We start from the raw sequence: 26844 nt of genomic DNA on the forward strand, positions 1-26844 counted from the left end.
GCGTGACGTGTAGCTCGCGCTGCTCCAATGCTAACAGTCCGAGCCTCATTAAGTACGAGATTTCAAAAATTCATATTACGAAAACCAGCCTGGTTTCATATATTGTGATTAACCCAGCGTTATCTCAGGAGGAATATCAAGCCTAGTCTAGTGTTGAAACAATTGAAACCAGGCTTTAAAGTAGTTTTTAACGTGTCTAAAGTCCAATGCTTTTCAATGGGGGCCTAGCGGCGATATGGAGGTACTGCAGCAACGGCGGAGCAATGGCGGCCCCCACGTTTGTGGTCAAAAAGCAGGGCAGCCAGCGGCCATTGGTTGAGAACCACTGGTTTAAAGGAACAGGCCACCGTTTTTCCATACTGAGATATGTTCTTACCTGAGCTGGTCTGGTCTTTGTGCCCATAGAGGAACTTGGTCGCTTCTAACTTCACCCCATTTGAAGCTATAGGAATATACTGGGAGAGGCCAAATGCTAGCAACATCTTTGGTCTTTTTTGCGTGGATGAGGGCACACAGTTCTTCCATACTGTGATATGTTCTTATCTGAGCTTAGACGAGTTGATGCGTACCTGTCTGGTCTTTGTGCGTGCCCATGGAAGAGCATGGTAGCTTCCAAGTTCACCCCCGTGTCTAAGCTCAGGTAAGAACATGTTCATTCAAGTCTTCAGTTGAACTTTTTTGTACATTTTATTTTCAGAAAATGAACTCCGATACACTGTACTGAACGAGAAATACAACATCCATAAACTTTGAAAGTAGCAATGCAGGCACAGAAACACATTGGACACCGTGAAAAGTAATATTAATGAAAATGTGAATGCACGTGGAGGTGAAAATCCCATGAAATGAAGCCTCACGGCACAATCAGGTTTGGGAGCCCGTAGAGAACACAGTTGTAAGCAGCTGGTGTCAGGAGGGGTCTTTGTGCGTCGACGTGTGGCACATGATCATGATCTGCCAAAGGAAGCAATAAAAATGCGAGGGTTAGATCAGCGCGCGCTTTCTCACTTCCCGATTCCAAAAGCAAGCACTTCCTGTATCCTGCAAAGTAAACTTCATTATTGGAAGGATTCCGTGTGGCATTTACTCTCTGCTCTCAATCTCAGAGATAGACACGCAGTGATGGCAGGGATATCCCACTAAGCAATAGGGGCTTGTTACATATAGTTATCATGTGAGGAAATAGATGCTTGTAACATTGACACAACATACCATTCACGTTTGATGTAACCTTTTCTGTGGGAGAGCGTGGACTGGGATTTTGCCCTTTTCTCAGTGAGTGGATGGCTTGCCCAGATGTCAGCTTATCGTTAAGAAGACCTAAGAAACCAAGCAAAATAGAACATCATGTGTTAACTCTTACTTTCTGTGGCCGGCAGTAAAAATCTTTAAACTCTTTCCTTATAATTTACTATAGGCAGTTATATGTCCCATTATTTTTTCCATTTATCTATTTAACCAGGAATTTTATACAGAAATGTTGTCTTCCTCCTCCTCTCTTCCTCTTCCAGGGGAATCTCAATCAAGAATAGGTTGTTTCGTTCGAAGACTATATCCAGATAATTAAAAAGAGCAGGTTTCTGGTGGACATTTGATCATAGTTATGTGCACATTTCACAAAGTCAATAATTTAACCTCTTAACTCCCGCCTGAACCGAGAGGATCTTTTTCCTCACGTCATCAGATGTTTTTTCCATCATTTTTTTGTTGGGTATACAACTCACATTTTTTTCGTCAATTTTTTTAATAAAATTTTTGTCATTTTTTGTTACATTTTTGTCATTTTTTTTGCCACATTTTTGTCATTTTTTTTGTCTTATTTTTATCACATTTTTGTCATTTTTTTTGTCACATTTTTGTCATTTTTTGGTCATTTTGCCACATTTTTGTCATTTTTTTGTCTAATTTTTATCACTTTTTTCATATTTTTGTCATTTTTTGTCACATTTTTGTCATTTTTTGGTCATTTAGTCATTTTTTTGTCATTTTTTGGTCATTTTTTTGTCAATTTCTTGTGACATTTTTGCCACTTTTTCATCAATTTTTCATCACTTTTTTGTCAATGTTTTCTCACTTTTTTGTCACATTTCTATCATTGTTTTCGTCTCAGTTTTGTTGCTATTTTCACAGCTTTTTTCCAGAAGCTTTTGGACTGGGGTAAAGCCAAACTGGAGAAAATGTGCTTGGTTCAGGTGGGAGATAAGGGGTTAATAAATAAACAAGAGGAAAATACACATACACACATTTTGAATAATTGAAACTTGAGCAATGCAGCTAAAAAAATCACATGTTTTACAGTTAATGGTGCATTATGCAACTTTTCATAGGAGACTTTTTTTTTATATTAGTGCGTATTTGACCATGTCTGTATCAGTGGTTAGCTTGGCATCTTTGCTTTCCATCATGGTGGCATCTAGGACGCTCCAAGACCAATTTTATTTCAGGTTTTTAGGGTTTTCTAGGTGGAATTTATACGGAACCATGGAGACAGATCGATCAGCAGTGAACACCTACCAGGAAGCCGCATTAATATAAACTTTTTTCCCCCATAAAAAGTTGCATAAGGCACCTTTGAGGAAAACCCTACCCTCCAGAACGCTGGCCATGTGTTGAGTGTTGAGTTGAAAGCTGCTGTGCCACTGGTTGAGAGCGATGCCGCCGACTCCTCCCAAACTGAGCATCAGAGCGGTCTCCAAAGGACCCTCAAGGGCGCGCTGTACTGGACTAAAACACACTCGGGTCAAACATGGCACAACAACATCTGCTGTCAAGGGAATGTTCAGAGGAGAGGCCATGCAAACACGACCCATATTTCTATACATATACAGTATATCTGCAGTGGTACATTATTCCATAGTGATGGTCTGGATGAACCGCGTTTAGGACTGGGTACCGTTCATTTTTTTTCAATACCACTACTTTAATGATACCTGCCCTTTGATACGGGTGCCTTACTTTTTTGCAATACCTACGTTTTTTTAATTCAATTAGAACAACATACTGTATGTATAAAAAAGTATCATTCAGGATGTCATAAAAAAGCACAGATAGCAACACAGGCCATAGCAGCGTCACCTGCAACTTCATGTTTTGAGCAGAATTTCCACTTAAGAAGCAATAAAAAGAGAGAAAGAACATTATTTCCTCCTTAAAGGGACTATACATAATTTTGACATTTTTAAACTCTGTATTTTCCTCCCCCTACATGTTCCAGCAGTGTCCAATGGTGTAGAATGAGCCCAGACAGACCTGTTCACCACAACTGCCTCTAAAATCCTGCACTGTCACTTAAAAAGGTGTTTAATCGGGTCCAAAGTGCCGTCATGCACAAGCTTAATATAGAAGCTGCAGCTACACGTATGACCTGAGGTGGCAGTAGTGAGTATAACATGGCTAACTTGCATCTAGCCCCTTTAACTGCAGAGAAAGACCAGATCCACATCAGGACACCGTTTTCTTTCAGCTAAACTGCGCTGTTCAATGACAAAGCCAAAGTACTTAACATGTCAAAGATCGTGTAGTCCTGGTTTAGTCCTGGCTAGGACCTGGCGCAGACCGGCTCTGCTATTTCTAATAATTACAAAGGTTTTAATAAGTTACAGCTTTGCTTTGCTTTAAAGGGGGGGTATTATGCAAAATGGACTTTTTCAAGCTTTACATCATGTTATTATGTCACTCCCTCATTAAAAACATGCCTGAAGTGTTGCCTTGGCACATTCACGTATTTTTGAGTAATCTGTAAAAACTCTGATGGCAGCCATTTTAGGGATAGGTTTGCCTGAGTCCTCCTAGGAACGCCCCCACCTCCTGGAGACGCCTCCGAGCTTTCGTCACCAGCCGAGTAACCAACCACTGCTCCTCAGCAGAACCCCCTCCCCACTGATGCCACAGACAGTGTGTGGAGGGGGCGTGTCGGAAAGGGTCAGAGGTTCTTAAAGAGACAGAGGCCTATTTCAAGACATTCGCTACAGCCATTTTGAGAGAGCAATTTTATACAAGGCAGTTATTCTAATTTACTGCATTTACAGACCAACAGAAGGTTTCGTCATCATTGTAGTGTGATATAGACTGGTGCTATGTGATTGAAAAAAGCATAATACCCCTTCTTTATACCCACTGCGGTTCATATATTGACATCCAGAGAGTAAAGTACTAAAACCTGGTACCAAAAAAATATAAAATAAATAAAATTCGATACTGTCCCTTACCATAGCTTTTTGGTCGGTACCAAGTAGGTACCATTTCGCGGTACCCAGCCCTAACCGCGTTTGAGGCTAACAACGGTCGCATATTTGTGTAGTGGCTCGTGAGTTACCTCTTGTCCTTGTCGAGGTCCGATTGGCGAGCGACACTTTTGCTGTTTTGAACCAGGTCAAAGAGAAGAGCCAAGTTGCAATCTACACAGGGGAAAAAATACAATGTCATAGGAGATTAACAACACAATCTAATTAAAAGCATTCAGAAAGGAATATCACATGACACGTTCATTCGCCAAATTCAATACATATTTGTTTGTAAGAGTTCTCTCAGTAAAAATTTTAATCTCTTCTTGTCCTCCACTAACGTTAAACTATCTGGAAGTCTATTCCATGCCTGCATAGCTCTGTATGTAAAGGTCCTCGTAATGCTATTTGATCTTACTGTTGGCAAGAGACATTTTCTGGCCGTTGCATGTCTGGTTTTATATTTGTGTTTCTCGTGGCTGAACAGGAGATTTTCATAAGTAATCTTTGGACATCTAGTCGACATAATACTTCTTACTGAGGATAACAAAGAGTACAAGAGTCTGTTTTCCACTGACAACCATTGTAGTTTACTTAGCATTTCTTTTGAGCTTGTCATGTAGTCACAGCCATGTAGTCACCAGCTATAGTATCACTTCAAAAGTATTGTTCCCTAAAAGTATCAAATAAAAAATATGCCTACATTACTATATGCCAAAGTATTGCCTACATAAGTCGGTCCCAACCTGTGGAGCTTTGTCTGGTCAGATAAAAAAAAAAAAAATACATATTACAATACATTTTTCTTTGATATGTCTGAAAAAAAAAGTCAAAATGCTCTTTTCTGGGAGCTGCTTTCACAATCCCTTCTCACGCAACCTGTCATATTAAGTTGTTAACCATATTGGGGGGGGAAATTGAAATCATTGCAACATAAATTACATTTCCAAGCGGTGTTACATAAGGGCTGTAAAAGTGTGCAAAATGACAGTGTGTGAGGCAAACCTCTGCGCGGTTTAAAGTGATTATTTGATTTTATTGTGGACATGCATTCTTGAGTTAAGTCCAGAAAGTGTTTGGGAAGTGGCTTTGGTATTTACTGAACTATTTTCCTCAGATCAAATATTCGGCTTTCCGCCAAGTCTCTGCACAAAACCAATAATAAAGAACCATAAACTTTATTCTGTTGGGAGATGAGAGGACGCAAGAGAAATAAAACAAATACACAATCTACTCAGGGTCCGCCAAGGAACACTTAAGAAAATATATTGGGACTAAATAGGCCTGTCAGTACAACCCTTTTTCACAATATTGATAATATCTATATGGAAGAAGAAGGATTTTTATGCAGCCTTTAACCTGTTAACCCCCACCTGAACTGAGCACATTTTCTCCAGTTTGGCATTACCCAAGTCTATAAACTTCTTGAAAAAAAAAAGACTCAAAATAGTGACAAAATCGAGATGTAAACAAGGGTCAAAACACAACAAAAAAGTGATGAAAATGGGCCCCAAAGAGTGATGAAAAAGCAACACAAAAGCAACAAAAACGTAATGAAAAACTGACCAAAAAAGTGACAATGCAAGGAAAAATATTCGCCTAGTTTTGTAGGTCTTAGCTTTCAAATGAGGCGTTAAACTGGCCTATAGGCTGTAAGCTCCAGTCAAGTCTATTTTAGATTTGGGAAAAGCCAACGGAGATAATTCTTTTCACTCAAACTTGGCTGTAAATACTGCTAAAGTGGCGCTAGCCCGCAGTTAGCTTTGCCCGTGAGCCTGTTAGCTTCTTCTTCGTGATTCCATTAGTGTGTATTGGGGTCTCTGGCTCGGCGCAGGGAAAGTTGCAAGCATGGTTTTCTGGCCAGAGACACCAGGGGGAGATGAAAGACCCCCCAATCATCCCATTAACACTTGCATCACCCCCAGAAGGACTACAAATAGGATTTATTAAGGTAAACAAGGTTGTGATCAAAAGGGGCAGTTTTCAGCAGTGCTAGCATAATTGCACAAGGGTTTTCTAATCATTAATTGCCCTCACACAATAGCTACCTAACACCACTAGCTAAAACAATGTACCATTTGACATTGTAGCGATGGTTGCTAGAAATGCCCCTCTGCACACCTATGTAGGTATTCCATTAAAAATCACCTGTTTCCAGCTAGAATAGGCATTCACAGCATTAACAATGTCTAGACTGTATTTCTGACACACATCTAATATTATCCTCATGAAAAAAAATCAGTGCTTTTCTTTCAAAAATAAGGACGACATGTGGTATTGCTTTTCTGAGTTGGAATCGTGAGTTCCCCAACGCAAATGTGAAATTATGATATTGGTAGCGCTTGTGCTCCTAACGCTGAAATCTAAGAGCACATTAAACAATTTAGGAGCACAACATAAAAAATAACAGGGAAGCTATTAAAAAACAACATTATAAACACCATATTAAGCAGAGTGGCCCGCCATCTCTGCCAAGACCAGTGACCAGTTACATTACACTGAAAAGTCGGACGCTTGAGCTCAAAAGTGAGGACAAAGGGTCAAAAGTGAGGACACATACGAAACCTACAGAAAAAATACTGCTTTAAAACAATGTAAAGTAAAATATAAACAAAGCATTATTATTTTTGCACTATAGGAAGAGAAAATATCATTAGTCTAAATAAGAATTTACATTTTATCATTAAAAGATCTTTTTAACATTATTTAGTCACATGGTGCACATATGCATTTGGTGGTGAACAACAGGTCTCCACGGTAACGCTCAAAACCGGTAGCAATTCACAATGAAGCGCAAAAAAACGTGCACAAAATGATCTCACTTGTCAGCAGATCATTTCCCCTTTACTGACTCCAAATAACCCAGTTCCAGTGCATTTTAGATTTAGATTATAGGTCATGGGTGCAGATGGTGCGTTTGTGACACTTGTTGCTTCCTGGAAAACGCTGCTCATCCTCATCCGATCATATCCGGGTGTTAATTAGGACCAGACGTGTTTCAGGGCGGGGGAACAGCAGGGTTTCTCCGCACGTCTGTCACTTCTGACTATAGTCAGCTTTCGCACAGGTGGCACATGTGTCTCTCCCCAGGCAATGTTTAGACCCGATGCCCTCCTGTCAATCACAGAATCAAAAGGAGTCTGTATAAAACGCTAAAAGAAATGCAGCAGGTGATGGCTCTCAGAAATAGCTTTGAAGGTGTAAAAAGCTAAAGGCAATTTGGAGAAGTTCATTATTCATTTAACAAAGTGCGGATAAAGGCCTCATCAAGATACGCTTGGATTGCACACAATGTAAATTAATTAAAGCAATCAGAAGGGCTTCAAATAGAAAGAAGACATTGGTTTGAAATATCTAAAAGCTTCTCAAACCTCAAAAAATGTTGGATACAGAGAAAATTGCTAAGATTATATTGCTAGGAAACAGGGGGCCTTTGAAGACTTGAGATTTGTGGATGTAGTGAAACAGAACAAGAGATTAGTTGTTGGGAGATAAGACGATGCTGAGGTACTGAAAAATACTGCAAAGAACAGATGGAATTATGTTATACGACACACAGGTGGAAGGATTTTGTGCTATCCAAGGATATCTAGGCCCCATGCTCCATTATTGTACATAAACAAGGAGTGAACAGTTTCTGAAAAATATCTCTATCTTTTCTGTTATACTGCAGGAGCGACATACCTGTTTTGAAATAGACTCAGTTGACAGTGTGCACTTTATTTCATTTCACTTATTAATTTATCAGAATTACATCAAGCTCAAGAGCAAAAGATGTTTGTGCCATTCTGTAGCTTGTGCACTGAAATGTCACGGGACCAGTACATCATATTATTTACAACTTACAACCTTTGTGATTTGAAAACAGAATTAACAGGCGTACTTCAAACAGCCTTCCCTCATTGCCATTCATTTTTTGCATTGTTGGTTTTGTAATTCCCCTTTATTTCACTCTGTTGAGCTGGTGCGTGTCTTTTGCCATGTGAAGAGTGAAAGGGCATGATGCGTGATACAGCCGCTCTGAATGTCATTGCATTACCTAACAAAGCCTTCTGTGGCCATAATTATCAGCCATTATCAACCTACGCCGTGTTTCCAGGAAGTCTATTTTCAAATCGACTCTTGGAAATTTCACTATGATCTCAGAAATACATCTGAAGGCGCTTTTATGTCGATGAGGTCACTGTGCTTTTATTTTACATCAAATGTCAGGCATTGCGCTTATAGTATGAAAACAAGCGGTTGTTTTCTTTAATAGCTGCTCATTAGTGACGGAAGTTTTGCAGTTGGAGGTTGAACTAGAGACATTTGGTTTGCTAAGTAACTCATACCCCTAGAGGCCAAAAGCGCCACTGCAGGTGTCGTAGCATGTCGCGTTTTTTTACTCATTAATTGTCCGTGAGAGTAAATACTACGCTGACAGAAAAGACAAAGGGAGAGAGGGATATTGTACAACAAATTACACAATGAAGATAATTCTTTTCACTCAAACTTGGCTGTAAATACTGTTTTAAGTGGTGCTGGCCCGCAGTTAGCGTCGCCTGTTAGCCTGCTAGCTTCATCTTCGTGATTCCATTAGTGTGTATTGGTGACTCTGGGTCGGAGCAGGAAAAGCTGGCCAGAGACACCAGGGGGAGATGAAAGACCCCCTAATCATCCCCAATCATCGAATCAAAATTTGTATTACCCTCAGAGGGACTACGGGAAGGATATATTAAGGTAAACAAGTGACTTAGTACTGCTTTAAATGATCAACGCTACATGGGACATTACTTACCTCTATGGACAAATGGCTCGCTGAGCAAGTACCTCATTGTTCATGCATTTTAGACAATGAGCTTTGAGTGTTTACCTGACAGATTGAGAGCAGCTAGTATGGCCGGAGTTATGTTCCCCATGAAGCGCTCCATCCCCAGGAAAATGAAGGCACTGCATCTGGACAGCAGCTGCTCAATCTCTCCCAGGCTTCCGATACACACACACACACAATCACACACACAGTTTTTAATAATGTTTACAAAAAGCAACAAACAGGCAAGTTTGCAAGAATAATTAACAACATGTTGAAACACTGGATATTTAAATCACACACTTTTATCCAGGAGCTGTTTGATAATAGGATGAATTTGCTCACCTCGGCTTGTACTTGCTCCCCATGAAGCCCTCCCACAGATGGGCTGAGAGCTGGCTGTGTGTCCCCAGGATCTCACTCATTCTCTTGGATAAACTGCTGCCATCTGCTCACAACATGCACACACATGATGAGAAAAAGTGAGGCAATGAGCACATGAGTACAGGATGTGACTTAGGATGGAAGGCACAAAGGTTTTGGGAGAACAAATGGGCTCCTTGAAGTATGATTGAAGCATACTGCTTTGTAAAAGTTATCTCAGCCTGAATGGCTAAAAGAAAATAACCAGAAATTATAATTTGATGCCAGAGTTTAAAAAAAAGTATCAATTACAATTCCTTTGGGCACTGGAATAGACCGTCCTGGTTAGAATAAAGACACAGAAACAGTATGTCCTCTTCAATAGCACAATCATTTAAAGCAGGGGTGCCCAAACATTTTGTCTCAGAGGGCCAAAAGCAAAAGCCTAGTTTTAGTAGAACAAAATCAACTATTGTAGCAATATAGTGCAAAATGTTAACAACAACAACACCTGCATCTACAGTACCTATACAGTGACTTTACCTCATTCATTTGTTAGCTCAAAGAAAATGCCACATTAGATCATTTTCAAAGTGTCAGTTCATCATACATTCTTTTAGAAGTAAATTTTAACATGAACCTTTGTTGATCTCAACAACCTTCGCAATAAAAGTTGGAAAAATGGGAAAGTTGATGGGCTACAACGTTCTGTGGTTGATAATTACCAAGACACTACAACAGTGTTTTCTTTAACTTTGTGAAAGGAGGGAAACAGCGCTCCCAATTTGACGCTGGTGGTCAAAAGGTGTACTGCATCCTTATTTACCATTGAGAATGAATGGGAGACAGTTAGTATTAACCTAGCCTGGTTTTACCAGACCCTCGTACGTACTGCGTTTCGTACAAGGCTCTGGAACTTCACAATTGAGCTCCGTTATCAGGTGGGAGGGGTGAACTCCTTTGAAACGACTGGATCTGATTTTCGATAGCGTTTGGTCGTGACATATGTAATGCGCCCAAGTGAGTGAAGCAGCTATCATAACTCTATCATAATAATAAAAAAAAAAATAATAATAATAATGCATTAGTCTTATATAGCGCTTTTCCAGACGTTCAAAGTCGCTATACAATTTGGTGCATTATTCATTCACTCCAAACTCTGTGATGATAAGCGAGGCAACCAGTCTGCGCACATCAGCCACCACCACAAACCACTCACACACTCACTACATTCGCCAGGTTTCCTGGTGTTCCCAAACGGTCTCCCATCCAAGTCCTAACCAGGCCCTTCCTGCTTAGCCTCCGAGGTCTGACGTCGGGCCTAGCAAAGGCTTATGGCCATCATAACTCTATCATAACTCTTGGGAGCATTCCTAGCACATTCCAAGGCTTCAATTTCAATTTCTGGATATTTGGGAGCCGAGCCAGGATGGATTGAAGAGCTTTAATTTCTTTCGTATCCGCCGCCATTGGCAAACTACAACCCGCAAATCGGTGCAAATGCTTGACGTCACCTACAACCCCTGCCTCCCCCGCTTGCTGAATGGTAGAAAGTCAACCAATGTAACGCAGTCACTGAGACCAAGCCCCCACGTACATGTAGGGAAATGATAATTGACTGGAGTTTATGGATGGCTAAGGCCAGGCTAGTATTAACCATACACGAGGCAAAAGTAGGTCACTCTCTGGCGGGCCAAAATTTGCCCGCTGGCCCCAATTTGGGCACCCCTGATTTAAAGGTTAAAGTCTTTTACGCACAACATTATTGCATTTTATATACATATTCAATCAAGTCATCTCTTTCTAATCACTTACCAAAGACACCGTCATTGTAGGGATCGACCACGTCTTTGAAGCAAAGTTAAAAATCAATAGTTAAAAAAAACAAAAACAAAAACACAAAATGTAACCATTAATATAACAGAAGCATAAATAAACATATTGGATGAAAAATGACCAAAAGATACATTTGATGTTCTTGGAGTTGACCGGGACGGTGTTTGGGGGCAGGACGAACGGCCTCTGTGAAAAATAGACATGTGTTTATCTTATGGCAGCTTGAGCGTCTTTCATACAGCATGTATTGAAAAAAAAAAAAAAAAAAAACACCGGTCATCCATATTATGAATAGTTGGTTAAATTAACAGAGCGGCGGATGTCGGAGTTGAGAGCAATGCGTCGGTGCAAAAATCGAAGCGCTGCATCATGTCAGGATAAATGCCCCGGAGCCCGAAATAGGATCTTTATGAAAACACATTATGTAATTGATTGAAGACGCACACATTAAAGAGCGTCGGGAGGAAACTTAAATGGGGCTGGGTGCTGACAGCAGGTTGGAGTAATAATATTGCGCGCTGTATCTGGCGACGGCAGATTAATTTATTGAACTCACCGCTTTGATGGCTTGGCTTTGATCCCCTTTGGCTTTCGCTCCTTTGCCCCCTTTGGTCTCCTTTTTGTTGTCACCTTCAACTGCCACAAACGGGAAGCGGAATTAATACGTACACGTGTTAGCTGAGGTAGATCACACCGGAATTTGGACTGTGGCGGGAGAAAAAGTTTAACGCCTGCCAAGTGAGTGGCATTTGCAGGTGTCTGAAGAAGTTTTGCGAGACTGCTCTGTTTGAGAAGTAGAAATGACCACCAATACCTGACGGCCATTATTACTACCGCATCAATTTTGGGGATGATATCTACAAGAAAACAAAACTAAATAGATACACTTATTACAGAATTAATAACCCAATGTATTTGTATGTGATAATGCACTTTCCAAAACGGATGATTCAGCTAATGTGATGCTGAATGTGGGAAAGATTGCTAACTATTCTACATTTACAGTGCATCCATTCACGACATTGCCCCAGTTGTGTTGTTCAGTACACAATGGCCCACAATGGTCTTGGCCATTAAAACTGCACAATGTGAGGGAACAAAAGAAGCATCGATCATCGTAAGCAATGTATTTTGTCAGCAAATTGTGTGAAATGATCAAAATGAAGCTAAAATTTATGAAAGTTAAAGAGGGGGTATTATGCAAAATCGACTTTTTCAAGCTTTACATCACGTTATTATGTCACTCCCTCATTAAAAAAACATGCCTGAAGTGTTGCCTTGGCACATTCCCATATTTTTGAGTAATCTCTAAAAACTCTGATGGCAGCCATTTTAGGGATAGGTTTGCCTGAGTCCTCCTAGGAACGCCCCCACCTCCTGGAGACGCCTCCGAGCTTTCGTCACCAGCCGAGTAACCAACCACTGCTCCTCAGCAGAACCCCCTCCCCACTGATGCCACAGACAGCGTGTGGAGGGGGTGTGTCTGAAAACGTCAGAGGTTCTTAAAGAGACAGAGGCCTATTTCAAGCCATTCGCTACAGCCATTTTGAGAGAGCAATTTTATACAAGGCAGATATTCTAATTTACTGCATTTACAGACAAACAGAAGGTTTCGTCATCATTGTAGTGTGCTATAGACTGGTGCTATGTGATTGAAAAAAGCATAATACTCCCTCTTTAAGGAAAATCGCCACTAAAACTGAACTTCTGCACATTTTTAGGTGACCATGTTGTGTTTTTTGGCTGTGTTTGTTGAGATCAAAGATATTTACTTTTTGGGCCTCTTGATAACCTGCTTATTGAATGGACTGCCCTGGATTATCGGAAATTTGGAATGACAGCAGCTTGCAATGGGACCCTGTTGCTGTCGATTGAAATTAACAAGCACTTTGGAGCAGGGAGTGATGGAATTACACAGGAAAGTAACGCACAACAACAATGGACTGTTATGTACGACCTGGCAGCTCGCTGTGGAGACGGACAAAAGGTGGACTATATCGTGGGAGGAAAAGGGATGAGCTGTGAAGGAAACTACCTGCTCTGGAGAACTGAACTAATGCTGAGACCAAGAAAAAAGCTAATTCATTTTTAAATTTATAAACTACTACTGGAATAATTCTCTTCCTCCTGAGAGAGGAGGTTTGAAGCAGCTGGACCTCATATCTCTCCTACGGCGTCAACACTTCCCTTCAAGGCCAAGCCACGGAGCTAAACCATAAAAGGACTGAGCTCACTCATTTTCCATAACACTGACTTTCAGACTGTAAATAACCGCACACACAAACCCCTCCCTAACCACGCCCCTGTTGTTCTGCGCCTCAACACGTTTCTTCAGCCCCGCCCCCCGGTCAATGGTCGGTCATGGTGTATTTCCCATGTCTTGATGTTTCTATATGCGCTTTGCCTTAACTTAACCTGATTGTAATTTAGAATTTTGTGATAACATTAATTTGGTGACTCCAAATAATTTGAACTGTAATCAAGAAAGTCCCACTGTGATTTCAGAATCCCAACTGAACTAATCACTGTACGAAATATTGCATAATGTCAAGCTGCAACCCTTGAAACTTCAGTTACACCACATTACAGTGCATGTATTACAAAAATCATTATCGGATCAATGGTCTTCAACCAATGAATGCCATTTCGCCCTTAAATTGCTACTTTAACAGCGAGTGAAGTTGAAAACAGTCCCTCTTTTTATTCCCACTCACACAAACACAGAAACACACCGAGTCACTGCCGCTGCTTGTGTGAAGGTCCAATGCAATAAATCACTCATACATACGATACATACAAAGCAAATATTTTTGACCTGAAGGGAGCTGTGTTCACGTTTTGTGCTAATTTGTTCTGTGGATGGTACATGCAAAACACGGCCCAGAATAACAAATATCCCCTTCAAATGGAGTTCGGGGCACTACATCTTTCTGACACGAAGGTAAACTGGAGACGTCACAGTTATGGAAATGATGTAGTAAAAAAAAAAAGGACATTTGGACTTGTATTTATTCTGAGTTGTATTGTTCTACTTTTTTTTAGCATATGCAGAGATCTCACCCAGACATTCAGCCACATTCAGGGACTCGTTAACAGTAACCTTTAAGCATTTACACGAGTTATGCAAATGGTTCAACCTTTAAAAAGGTAAAGTTGACAGTTTCTTCCTTACTCTTCCATTTTTTGTGTTTAAAAGAAAAAATATAATGTGCATGAATTTCCTGAGGACAGGGGCACCATTTCTGTGAACAAAAGCTGCTCAGACAGTGTTGAAAGGTTTACACTCAAGTAGAGCTCAAACATAAACCTAAAGGGACAACACGAGGCCACCGCGAGTCCAAAGTGAACAGCCCGGATTCTGCAGTGGAAAAGGTTGTTTCAGTGCAAGGTGTAAAGGAGAATTGTTAGGTCGAGCACACATAAATCACAACCCAAAAATGTGTTATCTTACGTACACACTCAGCAATGGAGACGAAGAAAAAATAGTGGCAACACAAGTCACGTAACAACGCCTTCACTCTTAGCATGTGCTTTTATTCTTTCTTTGATATTCACATGCACTTTGCTCTTTTCCAGTTTCCAGTTCATGTGGCTTGTGCACATTATCTTTGTTTTTTTAATCATTGCTACTATTAAAGAGGGGTATTATGCTTTTTTCAATCACATAGCACCAGTCTATATCACACTACAATGATGACGAAACCTTCTGTTGGTCTGTAAATGCAGTAAATTAGAATAACTGCCTTGTATAAAATTGCTCTCTAAAAATGGCTGTAGTGAATGTCTTGAAATAGGCCTCTGTCTCTTTAAGAACCTCTGACCCTTTCCGACACGCCCCCTCCACACGCTGTCTGTGGCATCAGTGGGGAGGGGGTTCTGCTGAGGAGCAGTGGTTGGTTACTCGTGACAAAAGCTCGGAGGCGTCTCCAGGAGGTGGGGGCGTTCCTTGGAGGACTCAGGCAAACCTAAATGGCTGCCATCAGAGTTTTTACAGATTACTCAAAAATACGTGAATGTGCCAAGGCAACACTTCAGGCATGTTTTTAATGAGGGAATGACATAATAACATGATGGAAAGCTTGAAAAAGTCGATTTTGCATAATACCCCCCCTTTAAGAAGAAGAGAGGGAATCCACCCGCATAAAGGAACAGGCCACTGTTGTTTCCATACTGAGATATGTTCTTACCTGAGCTTAGACGAGTTGATGCGTACCTGTCTGGTCTTTGTGCGAATACAATAGGAGAGGCCAAATGCTAAAAACATCTTTGGTCATTTTGCTTGACTGAGGGCACACACAAAGACCAGACAGGTACGCATCAACTCGTCTAAGCTCAGGTAAGAACATATCTCAGTATGAAAAAACGGTGGCCTGTTCCTTTAAGATTTCACTCTTTTAAAACCTAATCCTCTTTATTCATATTAGTACTTTGCGTTGCCAGCACCCGAAGGTCAGAAATCAGGGTGACACACAACAAAAGCCATACTGGAGTTTTATCGAGCATGGAATAAACTACAGATTTTGAGTGATTGATGACAAATGACCGGCGTCAATGAGACTTGCTAACAAATGCTCATGAATTTCAAATGATTTCGGAGGCAAATGCACACATTACTGCCAAACTGGTTCTTTCCAATGAGAATATGTAAAAAACAATGCTTCCTACAATGCAGGAAGATTAACCTGCTCGCCTTTCAAGTGTTACCATGGAGCTTGCTACTTGTTGTTGAACTCTCAAGAACGTACATGAAAAGATTTATCACATACTTACAAACAAGACAGTTTGTACAGTACTTTTCATAGGAAGATGACATAAACCAAGGGCGACATAGGAAATCAAAAAAGAAAAACAAAAAAAAGGCACTTTAATGTGGACTGCATGTCTCTAAATGTATAACTACACTGTGAACAACCCTTGATATATCTTGGGTTGCTCTGTTTTCCCACAGAAAAAAACATTTGTCAAGCCTTGGTCGCATCGTTCAAGTTAAAAGCACAATTTTCCTCAGTCCCCGCACACCCCTAGCCTGCTCCTAAATATCCCTGTCCAATCATGGCTGAATTGTCCTCACAGAGAATAGGACAAAGCTAATGGTCACCCCTGTAACCAGACGGCCTGCTGTGTCTTTATGAACCTGTGCATGTCAGCTGCGTGTGGAACGACCTTTCTCTCCTGAACAAATTTCGTTTCTCTGCATCGTTGCCTCCACTCCGTAAACCCAGGATTCCAGACGCTTTGGTAAGTGTAAGCCATTGCTTATGGGGAATAAGTTCAGGTATTTTATGTGGCATGAACCCAGTGACCTCTCAAAAACCTGCCCTGAGTTATTATTAGATCAACAGTATATATAGGGTTCTGTTGGTTTGCTGACTGCCTGAGCTGCTGAATGTTGCTTCTGTTGGCATTTCACGGTAACACACTGTAAACAATACTAGCAAAACTGCTCACAGATTAGCTTTAGTTTTTAGATGCTTGCCTACAACATCCAATATGGAACATACTCTACTCTACTCTACTTTTTTGTCCTCATCCATAAAAGGTGAGTGAGACTAAATGACAGACGCTGGACTAACTTGAATTTTTTATCATCGTGCCGTGTTTCTGGGTCTGTTCTTTCTAATGAGAGCATGTAAAAGCAAAGTCCAGGAATGTGTTTATTTGAGTAAACAGTGTTTCAGACAGTGCAAGAAAGTCACATGAAAGCTATCTAATTAAACGAAGAATTTCAAAAATATTATCCGGATATCTTAGAAAGAACATTTTGGAGATTATCTTGCAGAAAAAAATGTTGCCCACTTCTAACCAAGAATAGGATATTATAAAAATCGTTGACCTTCTTGTAATGAATTAATGTTTCTACTGAATGTTTCAGCAGAGTAAACTTTTTTTACTAGAGGTTACAACCGCAATGTACCTTGAAGCGAAAGCACCAGCGCAATTGCCACTTTGATGATTGAGTACGGCCTCCCACTGTAAGGAAGTGCTAATTAAAAATAATTAGCTATTCAAAATATCCTGTTTATTATGCAGGTGAGTCCTTTGAGGTTTCAGATGTTCGCATTTTGTAGCATTTGTAGAAAGTTCGGATGTCTCAAATGTCAAATTTGAATTTTTGCCCAATCTTACTTTACGAGTTTCATAAAGTCAATGACAGTGGACTGGATTTTGAATGAAAGTAAACCTTTGGAGGCATTTTTTAAATTACCGGTACACTTAATGTATGCTGATCATAGACTGTATATATAAATGGACAGCTTCTCCTCTCTCCTCCCCGTTTAACATAAGGACCGCGCTCGTGGGGAAATTCATGGCGGATTTAAAGACTCCCCCTCCCGAGCTCTGACGAAGCATGTTCCTAAAAAGGACATAAGGGCGGGATTTTCACTGTAGACTCGGCCCTTGCGTGACGTGTAGCTCGCGCAAGTCCAATGCTAACAGTCCGAGCGTCATTAAGTACGAGATTTCAAAAATTCTTCTTACGAAAACCAGCCTGGTCCCCTTAATTGTAACTAACCCAGCGTTATCACAGGAGGAATATCTAGCTAAAAATTGGGACCAGGCTTTAAAGTTGTTTTTAACGTGTCTAAAGTCCAATGCTTTTCAATGGGGGACCAGCGGCGATATGGAGGTACTACAGCAATGGCGGCCTCTAGTGTTGTGGGCATAAAGCAGAGCAGCCAGCGGCCATTGATGCTGATACTTCTAAAAGTATTAAGTAAAATTAATTGGCAAAACGGGGGAATTTGGCAGGAACAGAAGGCAACCTCTGTGCACTGCCCATCTCCAGATCATCTCTTTGAACTAGGATCTAGGTCAGGAGAGTTTTTTTTTCCTTTTTTTCTGTTGATCCATCCAATGACGAATGGACCAAGGAAAGAACATTCAAACTATACGCAAACGCTTAAGCCTGCTTTGAAACACTGCCATACACCATACCTTTCTCTGACTCCTGCAGGCGGCTGTGGAGGAGCTGCAGTGAGAAGTCCCGTGACACAGGCGCCAGGTTCCCCTCGTGTAAAACAGACAGAGCCTCTAGAGGAAACTGCAGCAGCGTCGGATCGGCCAGCAACACCAGGTACTCCCCGGACTCTGCTGGGAACGTGGCTGGACGCACACACAAAAGTATATTTGATATTTCCATCTCTTTTTCATTGGTAGATGCTTTCAATTCACGATACGCAACCAGTGACACAACACTTAACTGTAAATCAATCAAAGTAACGAGAAGCTGAATGGTCAAAATGCCGAAAGCTCAAGTACTGTATGTAGCACTAATTTTCTGTGACAATGTGCTACTTTAGTGAGCTTCTCTACTTAGTGCAGCTCGATGCTCAAATACACTTTTTGTACTTTTGTATGTGTATGAACAAATAAGTGTTGGTCAGAGGAAAAAAAAAAAGAAGAAATATCCACTGAAAAAAGAATGAACACACTTTCTGCATCTGTTAATAACTGTTCAAGAGTAGTTTTGATATTGATTTCAGCTTCATGTGGCTTATTCAATGCTTACTTAATGATCAATTGTGGGAAAACTCAGTATTTTACTTATTATGTAACACATTCCATTCTCTTTTGGGCCACGGGTTGTCATCCTCGTGCAATGGTGGGTTCCAACACCAAGCAATTGTGTGCAATAACCTCGGTAAAACTGCTGAAAATATTCACAAACATATTACTTCCTTATCTCCCTTCCTGAGAGTGCTCTCGGGCCTGGACAAAATGTTTATCAGTTCATCAAAGCTTCACTATATTTCCTGTGTGCAGATACCGAGAATATAATCCGTCCCATACCGATTTGAGCACAGGGTGCGCTGGAGTCTGATTGGACACTGTGCTATGAGCCAGACCAGATGCTTCTAATGCGTCTCTCCACATTCATACCGCGGCTTCAGCCTCTGCGGCCGTACCTGAGCTGGGCTTGTCCTCTTTGTCTTTCAGTCGGCTCGGCTCCGGAGCTTCTGCCACAGGCCTGCGGGGGATGAATTGAGACGTCACTGGCTGCAATGGATTCTGGTTTGACATGATATACGACGGACAAAGGCAATTGTATGATTGTTCAGTCAGACCAGTGGGGAACAAAAAAAAATCTTAAAGCTTTTGAATCAAGACAAAGATTGACAAAATAAAATGGCAGCCTGGTGGCGCAGCTCCCGGGTTCCATTCCCTCCTGGACAGGGCTTTTCTGTGGGGAGTTTGCATATTCTCCCACACCAGCTCTCCCGTCAGTACGCTTTGAGATTTGGATATGCATAATTGCTGACCCAGAAAACAGGTTAACCAATCCCAGCATGTTCAGCAGAGACTGGTGATTTACAATTAACTGTGATTAAAGAGGGGGTATTATGCTTTTTTCAATAATATAGCACCAGTCTATAGCACACTACAATGATGACGAAACCTTCTGAGTTTTTACAGATTACTCAAAAATACGTGAATGTGCCAAGGCAACACTTCAGGCATGTTTTTAATGAGGGAATGATATAATAACATGATGTAAAGCTTGAAAAAGTCGATTTTGCATAATAGCCCCCCTTTAAGACACTTTTTTCTACACGAATGAGCCCATATTGTAGCAGTTACTTTAAAGGGGGGGTATTATGCAAAATCGACTTTTTCAAGCTTTACATCATGTTATTAAGTCATTCCCTCATTAAAAACATGCCTGAAGTGTTGCCTTAGCACATTCACGTATTTTTGAGTAATCTGTAAAAACTCTGATGGCGGCCATTTTAGGGATAAAACGCCTGATTCCTTCAGGAAACGCCTCCGACCTCCAGGATACGCCTCCGACCTTTCGTCACCAGCCGAGTAACCAACCACTGCTCCTCAGCAGAACCCCCTCCCCGCAGTGTCTAGCCCTAAGATGTAAACAGAGTCATCATGGAGGATTAGCTTCATGTGTTGTGAACCGGAGCCACAGCAGACTTTTACAAAGACACACATCAGTGTTTCTGTTACCGAAACACCCAGGATTCAAACCGGTGACAAGAACGCTTATTTCAGTGTCTGGTTCTGCGCTGGGCCTTGATGATGCACAGAGCCTCCGGAGAAAGCTAATGCTAAGCTAAACCTCGAGTCATCACGTGAAAACGAGAAATATGCACACATAAAGTCAATAAAACCACCACACACATAAAGAACCGTTTAACAATGATCACAAACGGAGCCAGGCTTGTTGATTTGGAAGTTTATTGCTCACATTTCATCTACAATGGGTCTTAGCCGAGTGGTTTTCTCCCGGAGCTAACAAGCTAGCCGCGACAAGCTAACGGGAAAATTCACTGAATACAAGCAACATATTATGCATTGAAAACGTCACTAAAACAGGCAACTGCTTGAAGCAGCCTTTATGATGGTCACACACTGAGCCTGGCTTGTTGATTGTGTAGTTTATTGCTCACATTTCATCTACAGTGAGTCGTAGCCGAGTGGTTTTCTCCCGGAGCTAAGGCACTATTAGCCACGACAAGCTAACAACCTTCACCTTCACAACATTCATTGAAAACAGGCAGCATATTATGCACAAATAACGTCAATAAAGCAGGCAACTACTTGAAGCAGCCTTTACGATGATCACACAATGAGCCTGGCTTTACACATTTGTGGTTTATTGCAGACTTTTCATCAACAATGAGCTGTAGTCGATTATAACAAGCTAACGGGTAACCTCGAAAAACCACTGTCCACCTGCACAGATAATGTCCGTCTTTGAATCGTATGGGCTCCTGCAGATCCTGGTGTCGTCCATGGGGGTATAGTTAGAGATCCATAGGGCATGGCAGATGCAAAGAGAAGCCTCCAAACAGCAGTTATTTTTCAGGCAAGAGCCCCTTCCAAGCGTCCGGTGTGGAAGGTTTGTCTCCAAATAATATCCTGTGTGGCCATTGTTCACAAAGTGATAAACAGTAGCTCCTTTCCAACAATAAAAATTAAAATGCACCGATCGTAGTTTCAATACAGTTGAGACAACGAGCGCAGTGTTGTTGTGATGCCACAGACAGCGTGTGGAGGGGGCGTGTCGGAAAGGGTCAGAGGTTCTTAAAGAGACAGGGGCCTATTTCAAGTCTTTCGCTACCGTCATTTTGAAAGAGCAATTTTATACAAGGCAGTTATTCTAATTTACTGCATTTACAAACCAACAGAAGGTTTCGTCATCATTGTAGTGTGCCATAGACTGGTGCTATGTGGCTGAAAAAAGCATAATACCCCCTCTTTAAGAGGCAGGGCATAATGGGGGACGAGGGTCCAGAGAAATTTGGGACAGACCCGAAATATTTGACTTGAATGCAGAGTCCAGCCCAAAATGTCTCGAAGATGATAGTAGCACAGCTTAGCAAAACAATTTCATTATTGTATTTGATGGAGCACAGGTGACACCGCTCGCCGTGCGCCGGTCATCAAACCTGTTATTTGGAAGAGGCTGCGTCTGAAAACACATGGTCCTCGCACCTCTGCAATGAATACGGACAGGTCCCTTTGTTCACTGAACTCCAAATGCACTTAGATCTGAGAAACTTTAGAGTCTGTCTCTTGCTAATTTGCACCAGAGCTGGAGACTGACTTCTTCAATTTCTCCACAAAATTTAAATTAGAGTATTGGACAGAGAAACTCACCTCAGGCAGGAGAAATCAAACTGTGAGAGGAGTGGGTTCAGATACACTTCCATGCCTCGCACCAGCTCCCGGAAGAGAGGCGCAAATGCTTGTTCTGCGGCGGAGCTCTGTTTAAGGAAAAATATAGAAACATATTAGCGTCATACTATGAACGTGGATGGAGCAGCCCCCGTGGTTCAATTTAATTTGCGTTCTTTTGACACCAAACTTCTCAGCTTGATGCCTTCTAGGGGTATCTGGCTTGCCTACGACTTTTTAAGCATGAGCATAATAGCATAATACAAAAAAGGATTGTGACTTATAAGTGAAAAGTAGAAAAAAAAAAAGCTTTCAAGGATCATTTTTACACAGAGTGAAGGGAAGATGACAATTCCTGTGTGAGAGGAAGGCAATTTATGAAAACCAGGGATGAACAACCGTACAATGAGCCCATATCATTACTTGATTCTCCTGAGATGACCGTGCTGTGTCCTCCGCCCCTCTCGAGGTGGCCCCTCTGAGTTTGACTCGTCTGATCTCTTGGCCCAGGGTCCGAGCGTTGTCCAGGAGGGTCAGCAGAGTCCTGGAGCACACGGGAACCTTGGCAACCTTCGAGCACGTCAAGCCCCCTGCAGCCAGATGAAGACAGACACAGGGAGAGGCACGCGTAGTCAGACATGTACAGTACGGGGGTCGTAATTGGTCCCCGCGAGCTCCGGCACATCCATCTTCTCACGTTCACGTCTCATCTTGTTTTTCACCCGCCGTGCCTTTTCCCATTTTATCCGCACATAATGACACGAGATCCGATCCAGCCGAATTTGCGCCTCTTGTTTTATTGGAAACATCACGCGAAAGGTCGGACGAAGCACGCGCAGTCCATCTTAATATCACGCGATGAAGTTTAAGGGCTTAGGGGTCAAAACCAAGGCCGCAGCCCAGGCCAAGAAGTAGATTCACCTACACCTTGGGCTGTTCTTTAATCCTTTGTTTTCATTAAATGTGAACTTTTAGCTGCCCTCTAGGAAAAAATGCTAGCCCAAGTTCCTTCGGTGCTCTGTGCTGACTACAGGGCAATTTTCAGTTTCAATTGTAACAATGTGCTTTACAAGTGGAAGACTGGGGTTCAATGGTGGCTCAGTTACTTTAGGCTGCAGCAAATGCCATCTCTTTTTATGTTCTCGTGTTCAGATAAAAGAGCAATCTTAGAAGGCAAATGATTTCAAATTAAAAACGGTCCAAACCTTTAGTGGTACTAGTCTTTGCCTTTTGATTTCCCTGAGCTTTCACTTCATAGAAAGCGCCATAAAGTTCTTTCCTGCAAAATCACAAAGAGAGATTGAAGTTAGAAAAACACCCCTCCTGTGCCCCATCAAGTCCACGCTATAGTATTTTCCGTAGCTGCTTTCTGTGTGCGTGTGTGTTATGCAAACCCATACATCATGGCAGAGACAGGGAGGGCAGGAGGTAGTATTTATAGTCCGTAGGAAAAAGCAGACGTGAACACAGGATAAAGGTAATAGAGTTGAATGACCTGTCCGCAGAGTGCTGCAGCAGGAGCAGCTTCATGTTGGGCGGGAGATCAGAGAGGAGGCTCAGGTGGCTGGGGTTTATGGACAGATGACTGAAAGCCTGGAGAAGATATACCGCATGTGAGAGACTGGTAGTTTCAGAAAGGCATTAAGAACACATACAGCTTTTCCCGTATAGAAGACCAACTAGGACACACATTTCACAAGATGATGGTTGACACAATATGTATTAAAGGCTTCGCAAGACCAAACCAACAAAGATGTGTTAGTTTTCCCTGGCTTTATTTATTTTTCATTCATTATTTCAATTCCTTAATCCTATACTGTAACTCTTTAACCAGTGGCATTCTGTACATAAGGATCATGAGCAAGTCCCAGCTCTTGTATAAACACGAATATATTTTCCATACTAAAAAAAACCCCTCAACGTTCCGGACTGAAGGTCAAAACAATTCATAACAACAATTTTACTACTCAATTTTGACATTCAGCTGTGTCTGCATACCCTCTATTTGGCGGCAGGTTAGTGCAGCGGCTAGCTGTGTGGAACTTGCATGTTCTGAGAGTTGGGCGGCACGGTTGCGCAGCGGTTAGTGCTCTCGCTTCACAGCTAGAAGGCCCGGGTTCGATTCCCACCAGGGACGGGGCCTTTCTGTGCGGAGTTTGCATGTTCTCCCCGTGTCTGCGTAGGTTTCCTCCGGGGACTCTGGTTTCCCCTACCACATGTACAATAGGCCAGGATGAATGATGTGTGTGAGTGAATGTATGGTGGTGTCCGTTGGCGCAGACGCTTCTGACAGTCTCCACCACCGAGTATGGAGTGAATGTACAATTGTCTCATGTCTGTGAAAGGCGCTATATAAATAAAGATCTTCTTCTTCTACCCCGTTTTCCCTAACTAAAAACACGTACAATAGGTGAATCCTCCAGCCAGGTGTTTTTGACCATCAACCTGGCTGATGGAGATGGGTCCCCAAGTGCCGGCCCACGCTGACTGGCCACTGCTCCTACAGGTTGCCCCAGCGGCATCGAGGATGGGTCAAATGCAGAGAACAAACTTCCCCACCGCGATTAATAAAGTATACCTTTTTTTTGTTAGGTTTTTGAACAGTTCTTTCAATTCTTTCAACTGGTCCTCACAAAAACACTATTTTACTATGTCAAACAATGATTAATACTACTTATAGGAGTTTGATATAGTAGTATATATAGTATACTCATAGTCCAGGGTACTACAGTCTGCGCCCCCTTTTGACGACAGTGGGAGAGACTAGTATAGGGGAAAAGAAAACGTAAACACGAAACTGTTCCCGCCTAAAAAAGCTCAAATCATTTTATCTGGCACTGACACAGATCAATCCTGCTTAGTGAAGACAATTTAAGAGCTGTTTTAAGATGATCCAGTGCGTCAATGAAAAGAAAGACAACTTAATATGTTTTTGACAAGGAAACATTGCAACACTGTAAGGGAAAAAAATGTAAAAGTGACTTTTGCAAAGTACAGTATACCACTTTGAAGACAAACTGTGCTGGGAAGTTGAACGTCTTCCTTGTTTTACAAAATGGTGCATTGTTACAGCATCATGCACATTTTGTTTCCTCATTTCTAACTACTCCTCGGCGTCCTCCTGTGTTTCCAAATCCGGCGGTACATTTAGGGCCGGGACCTTATCATTGCGTGTGCCGTCCTGGGAGCTCACAGAGGAGACAGTGACAGCGTGCATTAATCATGAGAGGGGAGCGGAGCCTGGTACCTTGGGGAGGGAGGTGAGAGAAGCCCGGACTGCCTGCGGGAGGCTGCCGGGATCCTGGCCGCCGCGGGACAGGAGCGGGTTTGTGTGGACGCGGAGCAGAGTGCAGAGCTGGGAGTCACCAATGGCTGCTGCCAGGACCTTGGACATGAGGCCGACACAGTGGCAGCTCTGCAGTGAGATAACAGATGGAAATGTGTAAGCACAGAAAAAAGGAATACATAAATTAAGGCCCAACCCGCAATGCATAATACAGTATTGAAAAAGATCGATGTCCCTGTCTTACGAACAAAAAGAACAGATATATATAAGACTTTGCTCGAGCTGGGTATCGTTAAGAGGATATAAGGTCATTGCCAAATCCTACCAATTGCAATAGCTTTGAATGTGTTAAAGCCACACCGTGTAACATTTCACCCAAAAATGTAAAAAAAAAAATCTTATTACAGATATTTTTATCATTGAAAACTTGCTTAAAAACTGACCTTTGCCCTCTTAACCTCCCACCTGAACAGATCCCATTTTCTCCAGTTTGGCTTCGCCCTAATCAAAAAGCTTCTTGGGAAAAAAGCACCAAAACAGCCACAACAAATGAGAAGAAAACAAGGATGTAAACGCAAAAAAAAAGTGACAAAAAAAAAAGAAAGTGACAAAAATTCAACAAAAATGTGACAAAAATTCAGAAAAAATGTGACAAAAATTCAACAAAAATGTGACAAACATTCAACAAAAATGTGACAAAAACTCAACAAAAATGTGTCAAAAATTCAACAAAAATGTGACAAACACTCAGCAAAAAAGTGACAAAAATTCAACAAAAATGTGACAAAAATTCAACAAAAAAGTGACAAAAATTCAACAAAAATGTGACAAAAACTCAACAAAAATGTGTCAAAAATTCAACAAAAATCTGACAAAAATTCAACAAAAATCTGACAAAAATTCAGCAAAAAACTGACAAAAATTCAACAAAAATCTGACAAAAATTCAACAAAAATGTGACAAAAATTCAGAAAAAATGTGACAAAAATTCAACAAAAATGTGACAAACATTCAACAAAAATGTGACAAAAACTCAACAAAAATGTGTCAAAAATTCAACAAAAATGTGACAAAAATTCAACAAAAATGTGACAAAAACTCAACAAAAATGTGTCAAAAATTCAACAAAAATGTGACAAAAATTCAACAAAAATGTGACAAAAATTCTGCAAAAAACTGACAAAAATTCAACAAAAATCTGACAAAAATTCAACAAAAATGTGACAAAAATTCAGCAAAAATGTGACAAAAACTCAACAAAGATGTGTCAAAAATTCAACAAATATGTGACAAAAACTCAGCAAAAATGTGACAAAAACTCAACTAAAAAATTACAAAAATTCAACAAAAATGTGACAAAAACTCCACAAAAAAATTACAAAAACTCTAAGCTCTAAACTAAAAAAGAAAAACATAAAAAAAAGGTGACACAACACAACAACAACGCAAGGAAAAAGATCAGCTTTCAAATGAGGTGTTACACAGACCGATATAATGGCCAAAGAGGACAGAATGCATTTGGTTCAGGCGGGCGGTAAGAGGTTAAGACTCATCGGTAACTTTGCTGAGAGCGGGACGTCTCCAGCTCGTCTACATTGAGGTGTTGAATAAATATGAAATTGAAATCGATTATGTCCAGATCCAAATCCATTCTTTTTTTTCAATAGTACGTCTAAATCAGATGCTTTTCCACCTCTGGTCTTAATCATGTTCTG

General features: G+C 41.3%; 1 protein-coding gene across 1 annotated transcript in view; it reads right to left on the bottom strand.

Annotated features, from left to right (window-relative positions):
- Positions 1-730: 730 nt before the first annotated feature.
- Positions 731-26844, bottom strand: part of cfap46 (cilia and flagella associated protein 46) — a 79309-nt gene continuing 53195 nt past the window's right edge. Inside the window, exons 44-59 of the mRNA XM_079560002.1 lie at positions 25091-25258; positions 23339-23436; positions 23049-23122; positions 22267-22433; positions 21826-21932; positions 19119-19180; positions 18148-18315; positions 11768-11847; positions 11343-11397; positions 11191-11223; positions 9358-9460; positions 9076-9188; positions 4316-4397; positions 2588-2724; positions 1213-1320; positions 731-948 (exon numbers count right to left, since the gene is read on the bottom strand). Coding sequence (XP_079416128.1) covers positions 854-948; positions 1213-1320; positions 2588-2724; positions 4316-4397; positions 9076-9188; positions 9358-9460; positions 11191-11223; positions 11343-11397; positions 11768-11847; positions 18148-18315; positions 19119-19180; positions 21826-21932; positions 22267-22433; positions 23049-23122; positions 23339-23436; positions 25091-25258 — 1650 coding nt within the window. The 3' untranslated portion in view covers positions 731-853. The remainder of the gene's footprint in view (positions 949-1212; positions 1321-2587; positions 2725-4315; positions 4398-9075; positions 9189-9357; positions 9461-11190; positions 11224-11342; positions 11398-11767; positions 11848-18147; positions 18316-19118; positions 19181-21825; positions 21933-22266; positions 22434-23048; positions 23123-23338; positions 23437-25090; positions 25259-26844) is intronic.

The sequence above is a fragment of the Gobius niger genome (assembly GCF_951799975.1).
Source record: "Gobius niger genome assembly, chromosome: 7".
NCBI classification, from domain to species: Eukaryota; Metazoa; Chordata; class Actinopteri; order Gobiiformes; family Gobiidae; genus Gobius; species Gobius niger.